The 9,880-nt window shown below is 61.5% G+C and overlaps 1 protein-coding gene and 1 pseudogene across 1 annotated transcript; one reads left to right on the top strand and one right to left on the bottom strand.

The window, feature by feature from the left end:
* The first annotated feature begins 19 nt into the window (after nt 1-19).
* On the top strand, nt 20-3,105 carry LOC124232760 (cationic amino acid transporter 4-like). The gene is made up of 3 exons (XM_046649675.1): nt 20-856; nt 1,116-1,224; nt 1,325-3,105. The coding sequence occupies exons 1-3, from the start codon at nt 314-316 to the stop codon at nt 1,495-1,497; spliced, it is 825 nt and encodes a 274-aa protein (XP_046505631.1). The 5' UTR covers nt 20-313; the 3' UTR covers nt 1,498-3,105.
* Nucleotides 3,106-3,197: 92 nt separating this feature from the next.
* LOC124232759 (P2X purinoceptor 6-like) lies at nt 3,198-9,362 on the bottom strand (annotated as a pseudogene).
* Between the last annotated feature and the right edge of the window lie 518 nt (nt 9,363-9,880).

The following is a 9,880-nucleotide window of genomic DNA, read 5'->3' as shown; positions in this document are numbered from 1 at the left end:
AATGTCAGTTCTGGGCATGTGCTTCCAGATCCTTCCAGGCAGAGGGATTTAGCCCTCAGATTCTCCAGTGAGCCTGTTACTGAAACTGGGCTGTCCCCTTCCTGGGTGGTGAGGGGGAACAATCCAGCACCCACATACACTCGGCCTCACTCTGAGAGCCCAGGCAAACTCATGCCCATGATCCCAAGGGGCTACCCATGCCCTGGCCTCAGCTGTAGCCCCAGGTGGGCCTGTCCACCATGCTGATGTCTCTCCAACCTCTGCCGCAGCCATCAACACTGTCCTGCTCAACATCTTCTTGTTCTTGCAACGCATGGTCTGTGCCATGGCTGCCGACGGGCTCTTATTCCAGGTGTTTGCCCACGTGCACCCCCGGACCCAGGTGCCTGTGGTGGGCATCATGGTGCTTGGGGTCCTCATGGCTTTCCTGGCACTGCTGCTGGACTTCAAGGCACTGGTACACTTCCTCTCCATTGGGACGCTGCTGGAATGTACTGTTTTGCCCACCAGCATTATCATTATACGCTTCCGAAAGGCCCCATCCGGTTCTCAGGACCCAGACAGCCCTGAGGGCACAGAGCAGGCTTCACCTGAGCCCGGGCAGCTGCGATCAGCCCTGAGGCCCTACCTCCGCTTCCTGGGTGGGTGCAGACCCGGAGCCGCTGTGGCTTGGGCCCTCGGTGTCCTGGTGGGCTCGGCCATCACCCTGGACTGTGTGCTGGTCTTTGGGGACTCGGCCCTGAACCTCCCGCCCTGGGGCTACACCCTGCTGCTCCTGCTCAGCTCCGCCACGTTTCTGCTCAGTCTCCTCGTCCTGGGGGCCCACCAGCAGCAGCGCCGGCAGGACACCTTTCAGGTACTTCCTCCAGCCAGCGCCCACCGCGCTCAGCCCAGCCAGCTCCCTTCGCCCCTTCCTCCTCTGCCGTGGCAGGATGCACCAGGGCCGCAGGGTGGGGGAGGCCAGTGCCCCACACCCCTCTCTCTGCATGGCGGGTGGGCCCTTGTCTCTGGAATCTCCAGAGGCAGAGAAAGGCTCTGTGGACTCCCGAGAAATCAGGCCCTGGGCCAGCAGCCCTTCCCTGCAGCTCAGCCCAGCCCTGCCCTTGTCCCCTCAGGTTCCCATGGTGCCCCTGATTCCCGCCGTGAGCATCCTCCTCAACGTCTTCCTCATGCTGCACCTGAGCTACCTGACCTGGCTGGGCTTGTCCATCTGTCTGCTTCTCGGTGAGTGGGGGCCAGGCTGGGACCCCAGGGGGCTGCAGGAGGAGGGCAAGCAGGGAAGCAGGGCTGGGACCTACTCTTCAGGCTTATGCCACCCTTTCAGGACTCGCAGTGTATTTTGGCTACGGCATCTGGCACAGCAAGGAGAACCAGCGGAAACGGCCAGGGTTGGCTGTCCCACTCGGCAGCCTGGAGGAGATGGTGCCAGCCCTGCAGCCCCCTAGCCAGACGCCAGCGCAGGAGCCCAGCCACACAGAGCAGCCCTCTAGTCCATGAGGACCACTGGGGCCTGCCTGCTGTCCCCCACCTCCTCAGAGGCCAAAGGAGCTGCCAGCCCCTCTATCCAGGGCAGCTTGGGTTTGCAGACCTGCCCATGCTAGGGCATCCTCAGGACCTTAGGACCTCAGCCCAGGTGCTGAGCTTCGAGTCTTTGGGAGTGGGCTATGGCCAGCACTGCTGTGGTGAACTCTGCCCAGCATCCTCCAGTTTATGACCAAGTCCAGCTACCTGGGCAGGTGGAGTAGGGCGGGCAGGGAAGAGGCCCGAACCCCAAGGATCCACAATAATAACTGCTCAGCCATGTGGCCCATCTCCATGTCTACTGTGGAGTTCTTTGTGGCACTGACTCCTCACCTGCCCCAGGGAAAGAGACAGTTGTCCCCAATCCACAGCAAAGGTGCAGAGGTTCTGTAAGGGGGAGGTGCCAGCCCTGGGACAGTCTTGAGTCAGGGACACAGCCAGGCCTTGGTCCCTGTGTCCTGCCCTCAGGCCAGTCCCCTCTGCCAAGCTCAGAGGGGTGCTACACACACCAGACAGAGAGAGAGGTCCATGACAGGACAGGGCTAAGCTCCCTTCCAGGTTCCCCACATGTCCTCTTGGAGATGGATGCTGAGAGCAGAGCCTGGATCCCAAGGTGGTCACCTAGAAAGGGTAGTGCAGTTCCAGGGTCCCCTCGGTTTCTCAGGGCTCCCAGAGAGCAGGGCAATCCTGAGGCCTGCCCTGGATGGAGAGGCCCCCTGCCTGGGCACACGCACAGGCACACACAGCCCACACGGTCCTCTGGGCGTGCACCCACGTGCAGACTGAGGCAGCAGCTGTTTCCCAGCCCAGGGCTGCCTGCAGCTTCCAGCTGCCTCTCTCCCTGCCGCCCCCTCAGGGCTTTGTGACAAAGGCTCGGGATGGGACACACGTGGGCAGTTGGGTGCACAAGCACCTGGGCCTGCTCCAGGTAACTTCAGCCCACCTGTGGTGTTGGGGCCTCATGCTTGGGGATCTCCAGGCCCACGCTGCACCCCCTGTGGCCTCCCCAAGGCCACGCTCCATCTACCATAGACGCCTCCCCATCCCCGTTCCTGCCTGTGAGGACCACACAGGAAGCCACTGGCTTTGGCATCTTTATTCCTCAACTCTCTGCAGCCTTAACATCACTTTCTCTGGGCCCCAAGGACAAGCAAGGACACATGACCCCACTCCAATAACCAGGCCTCAGGGCCGTGATCTCTCTCCCCGGCCCTTCTGACCCTGCCTCCCATGGACACTGCCCTGGGGGTGAGAGGCAGCAGGGACCCCAAGGCTTTGCTGAGGCTCCAGGTACCAGATGATTCCAGATCCTGCCCAGCCTGAGCCCCAGGCCTCCCCTCCCCAGCCTGGCCCATGGCACTCCACGAGCAAGCTGCCAGCATGGCCCTGCTCACCAGGGACCAAAGAGGAGGCAGCCCCTTGTCTCCCTGGGGTGGGTACCCTGAACCCTGCCCCTCCCTGGGACCCAGAGAGGGCTTGGCTCCTGCAGCCTCGTCCTTCCCCTCCTGACTGTGGGTGCAGGACACGGGGAAATTCTCCAGCAGGCAGGACTCAGGCCCCCAGGGGAATTCCAGAACCTGAACAGGCCAGCCTGCTGGGGCCTCTGTGTCCTCTGTTAGGGACATTCTCTCCAGCCCCTGGGCTCTACGTGGGGTCTTGGTCAGAGTGTGGTCCTCATGCAGTTGCCTCAGGCTGGGTGGGCAGCTGCCCAGACACATTCTCAGTGTGACCTTGGGCAGCAGTGACACATGTGTCCAGAGATACAGCCTCCCCACCCCATGGCTCCCAGAAGCCCAGTGAGCAGGTTCTGGGGTGTTGGGCTGGGGGTTACCAAGGAGACATATAGAAGGTCCCAAAGGACCCCATGCCCACCAACTCAGCCGCTCCCCCCCATCCCAGCCCTCCACAGCCAGAGGGCTGCCACCAGGAAGTGGCTGGTGCTCATCAGCTGAGCAGAGGTGCCTGTGCCTTGTCTGGGGCCCTAGGGGCTCGGAGCATCTGCCCACCACACTCCTCACTCCATGGATGAGGCCCAGAGCTGGGAGGGGTTCTGCCCTGGGAACCCAGCACAGAGCAGCTGCCACACTCCTCCTGTCAGGCTGCCTTCTCCCTGGCCTTGGACTCTGGCTGCACAGACCCCAGTGTGGGGCAGCTGAGAGGGCAGGGGCTCTCCCTGTGAGGGGGTGCCAGCAGGCGGAGGAGGGCTGGGAGCCAGGCAGGGCCGGAGGTGACCACAGCCAGTGTGGTGGACAGCTGGTGAGCGGGGAGCTGCTGGGAACACTGGAGACGGAGCCTGGGAGAGCGTCTGCAGCCCCAGCCCCAGCCGGAGCCCCACTGGACCAGCGCCCTGCGTCATGTTCCCTGCAGTCTCTACACAAAACTGGCTTCTGTGGTCCCCAGGCAGCACCTGCCTGCCGAGGCTGGAGCTCAGGGAGGGACAGTCTGTCTGGGAGCTGAAGGGTGGAATTCTCCCCCCACCCCTGCCCTGGTCCTGCCGGGGCTTCAGCCATGAAGGAGCAAATTTGGGGCCACCACCCTTCCCAGCCCCCAACCCTCAACCCTCAACCCCCAACCAGCAGAGAAAGGCTACAGGCCTCAGGAATGGGCCAGTGAGTGGGTGCCAGGCCCACCCTGGTGACGACGTCCAGCTCCCAGCAGCAGCAGTGGGGGCAGGTGCTGGGCCCCCTCTAAGACACCTGGGCAGCCAGATGTGGGGGTGGGGAAGCTACCTGTTTGCTCAGGATTGGCAGTTCCCTTTGGGGCCTTTGTCTGCAGATGAGGACAGCAGGTCGGGACTCCAAAGTGTAGCCCAGGGTCAGGCAGGCCCGCAGCCCCCTCCTCATGCTTGGTCCTCCAGTAGAAATGGGCTTCTCCATCCATGTACAACAGCAGCAGGTCACAGAAGGGGGTGATTTGGGAGTGGCAGGGCAGATCCATGGCCTGGCCCCCAAACTGCCATCCCACCACCTCCACAGCCCTCATCTGAGACTCAGTGTCAGCACAGGGGCTCAGGGGGCACTCAGGGGGCACGTGCTTGCTGGCAGCCAGAGGGAGCCACCTTGGCCAGACTCGCCACACGCAGCCAAGCCGCTCCAGTGCCCAGAGTGAGGGTTGTGGGGATGAGCCCGAACTTCCCTGCCTGAGAGAGACCTGGGCTGAGCCTCTCTGCCTGTGGCTGTCACCCTCTCCCACCCCTCACCCCTGCCCACCCCACCTGCCCAGGCCTGGCCCCTACCTGCCCAGTGACGAGGATGTGGAAGCGGATCCCGTAGTGCTGAGCAGGCTCTGGGCCTCCATGCCTGAGGCCTCCCCACAGTGAGCGGCTGTCCTGGGGCAGGAGAGAGTCCAGTGGCTGCTCTGCCCACTCCTGGGGGGTCTGGCCCTCACAGGCCTCATCTTACCCCTCCATTGACTCCAACCCCAGCCTGAGTCCAGGGTCTCAGACCTGTGTCATTGCTGAGGACACAGGCGACAAAGCAAGCTAGGACCTGCCTCTCAGAAGCTCCCTGCCTGCTGAGGGGACAGGAACAGAAAGGTCCCTAAACAGACACCAGCAGTGGGGATGGGGGAGGTGGGCATCCCGGGGCTGTGGGGTCCAGAGAGGGGCACTCACTCTCCCCTGGGAGCCAGGGAAGACTTCCTGCCAGGAGCCCCTCAGGCTGGATTCCCAGGGCTCAGGAAGGAGCTCTAGGCAGTGATGGAGGGTGGGGAGAGAGCAGAGGGGAGGGGAGCAGGGTGTGGGTGGGTCCAGCCCCACATGGTTGCACAGGGCTGGGGGGGGGCCAGTGAAGCCAGGCCAGGCAGGGCCCAGTGGGCAGTGTCACAGGGCATCACTTCCAGGGCTGGTGGCTGTGTGCACATCTGCGTGAGGGTGATGAGGTGACATGAGGAGGCAGAGGGATGGTGGTTCTGCTTGGGAGACTCAAAGACATGACAATACATGCAACGCAAGAGCGTTGAGTGCATCCTGGATTGGAAAATAAAAAGATTTAGGTCTATTATTGGCACAGCTGGGGAAATTTAAACGTTGGATTTCTTCTGCCAATGTCAAATTTCCTGAGTGTGACAAGAGGACAGTGGTCACCTGGGGAAGGTCCTCATTCTCAGGACAGCGTTGAGAGGGGTGAGTGTCTAGATATCTGCCACTTATTTTCCAATGGCTTCTGTGAAATCCATCTAAAGAGATCTGGCTCTGTCTGGAGTTGGAGAGAGAAAGCAAATGAGGCAAATGGAAAAAAAAAACCCCAGAGAATCCAGTTGAAGGCTATATGGATTTTCATGGCACTAATCTTAGGAGTTTTCTATGGATTTAAAAAATTTTTTAGATAAAACCTTAAGGGAAAAGTAACAAGAAAGCCCCTGTGCCGTGGAGGGAGGTGCTGGAGGCAGGGCGGAGTGGAGGAGGGGCTGGGGTGAGGGGTCCCAGCTGCAGCAGGGTGTGGGGACAGATGGGGTGGAGGCCAAAGGGCTCAGGAGGGAGGCTGGACGGAGCCTGTGCTGGGGACCTGGAGCTGAGACCCCTCCTGCCCTGGGACCCCCTCACACACAGCAGAGCGTCCAGAGGGATGGGCCAGGCTGTGGTCTGTCCCGGCCACCACAGGAGGACAGGTGGGGGAGGACCTGGCTGAGGAGCAGCGGGCGGGCAGTGGGGCCACACCTGAAGTTGGAGCTCCTCTCCTGCAGCTGGAAGGAGTCATGGGGCCGGCAGTTGGAGCCCCTGGTGTCCAGGTCACAAGCCCAGCGGACGTGGATGCCACAGCACCGCCCTACACACAGCGCATCACTGCTCCACCAGCATGCGGGCCCCGGACCCTCTCCCCCAGCCTCCCAGAACCCTGCCCCCACGGACCCACCAGCAATGCCAGGTCCTCAAAGACCCCTCCTGGCATGGTCACAAGGTCCCCCATGCAGAACACAGGGCAGTAGGGGCTGAAGTGTGGGCAACAGCAACAGAGCTTGAAATAGGTGGTGTCCCAGGTCTCCAAGGCATTGGACCTGAGGGAAGTGGGGCTGGCAGGGGGGTCGGGCCAGGCAGGACCCACCATGCTCACTTGGAGAAGTTGAAGTTGCTGAAGGTGACTGTTTTTGATGAACAGCGTGAAGTTCTCAGCCTGGACCAGCAGGGGCTTCCTGCAGGTGGGAGGAGGTAAGGGACAGGCTCTGCTGTCCTGGGACTCTGGCCTGGGTGTCGGGGACACTTACACAGGCACAGTGTCATTCTCCACGGGGCACCAGCCCCACATCTCACAGGTCCTGTGGGTCCCATTGAACACCACACACTGGCCCATTTTTGTGCCTTGAAAACATGAGACAAACTCCAGGCCTCCAGTCTCCAAAGGGCCTGGGAAGAGAGTGGGCAGGGGGCTGCTGGCAGAAAGAAGAGACACAGAGCCATCACTGGGTCTGCATAAGGGAGGCACCCAGGGTCCCAGCCCGGCCCCCTGAACACCATCCCAGTGCTGGGGCTGGAAGACGGAGCCCACAGTTACCGTGGCTGTGCATCCCAGCCTCCCGTTGAGGACAGTCCTTATCAGCCCAGCAGGTCCCCAGTGGGATGGAGGGGGCTGAGGTGGTGAGAGAGCAGAGATGTCCAGGCCCAGGAGGTGTCTCCCCTGCGTGACCCAGCCCTGCGGTACCCAGGGACACGCCCCTCCCCTGCTTAGCCCCCAGGTTCCCTGAGTTTGGGGCACATGGGAAAGCTGGAGGGTGCAGATGAAAGGAGGTACTCAGAGGGGGAGGGCGAGCAGCCCCCCAGCCAGATAGGGCTGCAGCGCTGTCTCCCAAGGGAGAGCGAGACTCCTTCCCTCCTGACAGTTCTGTCCCTATGGGAGCAGAAGTGACTCCTCTAGGCCCAGCTCCTCTGGTCCAATTCAGACGACAGAATAGGGAAGGTGGAGGGACTCTGAGAGGGTGAGCTCATGCCAGGGTGGAGGTGCTGGGTGTGGCACACAAAGGGTGGGACCCTCCTCAGAGGAGCCTCTAGGGAAGTGGGACCTCACACACTGGCCAAGGGACCACAGGCCAGTCCCTTCCTGGCTTGTTCTGCTGTAAACAGGGACATTAGTGCCTGCACAGGGTCACAGAGTTCTGGGCATCAGCCAGGAGGGCATGAGGGCTGAGCTCTCTGGAAGTCTCAGACCCCGGAGAGGAAGCACCCTCAAGCGTCGGGCACTGGCACAGACATGGCTCTGCCAGGCAGAGGATGGACGCTGCTGTCCAGGGCCCCTGGCTCAGGGGCAGCAGGAGGAACACAGAACGAGGGTGGCAGGAAGGCCTGGGGACTCCGAGAAGCCAAATGAGACGGTGGGACTTTGTGGGGATGGGACTGTGAGAAGTGGGCAGAGGACAGCATGGGGCCACCTGCTGTGCCTCACTGTCCCTATGTCCTGAGTCTGCCCCTCCTCTCCACCCTGGCTGAGCCACCATCTCCTCCGACCAGACCCCATGGTGACCAGCATGGGCCCCACCTCTGCCCCCATCCACCTCCCTCCAGTAGCCCGTGTGGTTCATCCCAATGCACAGACGGTCGCGCACCCCTCCCATGAGCCCATCTGTGGCTCTGCTGCTGCTGGATCCACTTCAGCTTCTGAGAGGGGCTCACAGGCCCTGTGAACCAGGGCGACCCCCTTCCTGGCCCTGTCCACACCTAGGGACAACCCCACTCAGTGCAGGGAGCCCTGGAGGGGCCTCATCTCACACAGCTCACTGCCTTTGCCCTTGCAGCCCACTTTGCCTGGACATCCTCAAGATCCCCCTCCAGCCTCACACCCTGCAGGAAACCCTTCCTGAGGCCCTGGGTTGGCTGACGTGCCTCCCTGGGTCACCCAGCTGCAGCTTCTGCCCCCCTCGCAGGACGGCCACCTTGGCGGTGCTGTCTGTGCAGGAGCTCTGTGAGGTGGGGAGGGTGGAGTTTTGCAAGCCTGGTCTGGGAGAGTTTTGACAGGTGTTTGCTGGAGGCTGTGACACCACGTGGACACAGTGTATGTGCTGGGAGGGACCAGACAACCAGGCCCCTGAGAGGAGCTGGCAGGAACTCCACTATTTTCAAGAAGCCGGCTTGTCAGATCTGATGGATTACCCAGCCCCGGCAGTTTCGAGGGAAGGGCCAGAGCCCGGACAGGGGCAAAGAGGATCACACAGATTCCAGAAAAAACAGGCCTGTGGCCCCAGCACAATTTCAGGACCGTCTACAAACCGAACATTAACTAGACGTCTCTGAGCATTTAGAAAGGGAAGGACGTCGTGTGTGTTCCCGAACATCAGCACATCCTCTGTGCCCATGCCTCACCTCGTTGTAGACGGGGCCAACCAGGGACATGTGGCACCCCAGCCACTGTGGTGGGACCAACAACCAGGACTCAGGGGACAGGTGGCCACACAGTTACCCTCCAGCCCAGCAAGCAATTCAGTGTTGGTCAGTTAAAGAAAGATGTCACCGTGGAGGCAGGCTTCCAGGGCTGTGTCCTGGGTCCCAACTGTTCACACAAAATCCACAACTGGGGAACCTCACAGAGAACAAGAGTGGAAGGATCCAGAAGCCCACTGCTCAGGGGTGCAGAGTCCCATCACCCACAGGCTGGAGGCCTTGGGTCAGTGACTCAGCCTGGCTGAGCCTCAGTCTTCTCTTCAATGGGGCCTGCAGTAATTCCTGCCAGGCAGGGTGCTTGGGAGACGAAATGAAATGATTCAGGAAAGGTCTCAGCTCAGAGCAGGGGCTAGAGCAGCACATGCTGAGCCTCAGGCACATGGGAAGGAGAAGGGGGGACATGGCTGTGACCCAGGGCTGGCGGAGGAACCAGGGACCCGCTGGGAGGCTCCCAGGCAGCCTGACCTCTGGGCATCTGCCCTGAACTCAACTCGTTCTGGCGTCACAAGGAAATTGGTCACCAAGAAGAGCATGTTCTCTCCCTGGACAGCAGGGGTCTGGGCCCATCGAGTCATCCACCCTGTGCCTGAGGAAAATGCCTCCAGTGAGGCGAGTTGAGGCAGAGACGGGAGGCTGACTGGGTTTCCAGCCATTTCTGAGCCGCTTTCCACAAATTTGAGGCAAGTTTTTTTCTCATGTTCACGCTCATTCACTCAGCCAGAATTTTCCATGAGCCTCCTGCTTCTAGGCACTGAGGATCCAGAGCTAAATTGGGCTGGGCGCCCGCCCAGGCTAGTGGGGAGGTGGACCCCTCACTGCACGCATGGCCGGGGGCCAGGGGAGCAGGTGGTAAGCTCTGCCCAGGAAATGGCAGGGGCTGTGGGAAAGGGTGGCTGGCACCGTGTGCTGCCCATGACAGCTCTGCATGTGTGGGGAGACGCACACCCAGGAAGGGGAGGGGAGGACTGGGCAGAGGGCAGTGGGGGTGGCAGC

This window comes from Equus quagga, unplaced genomic scaffold (assembly GCF_021613505.1).
Source record: "Equus quagga isolate Etosha38 unplaced genomic scaffold, UCLA_HA_Equagga_1.0 112413_RagTag, whole genome shotgun sequence".
Taxonomy (NCBI): Eukaryota; Metazoa; Chordata; class Mammalia; order Perissodactyla; family Equidae; genus Equus; species Equus quagga.
Note: the sequence above shows the minus strand (reverse complement) of the source record. Positions and strands in the feature narration are given on the sequence as shown.

Bases quoted from the DNA above. Each gene is read 5' to 3' on its own strand.
- LOC124232760 (XM_046649675.1), top strand. From the start codon at position 314: ATGGTCTGTGCCATGGCTGCCGACGGGCTCTTATTCCAGGTGTTTGCC. The intron at 857-1,115 runs GTACTTCCTCCA...TTGTCCCCTCAG, and splicing joins GCCGGCAGGACACCTTTCAG to GTTCCCATGGTGCCCCTGAT. The intron at 1,225-1,324 runs GTGAGTGGGGGC...CCACCCTTTCAG, and splicing joins GTCCATCTGTCTGCTTCTCG to GACTCGCAGTGTATTTTGGC.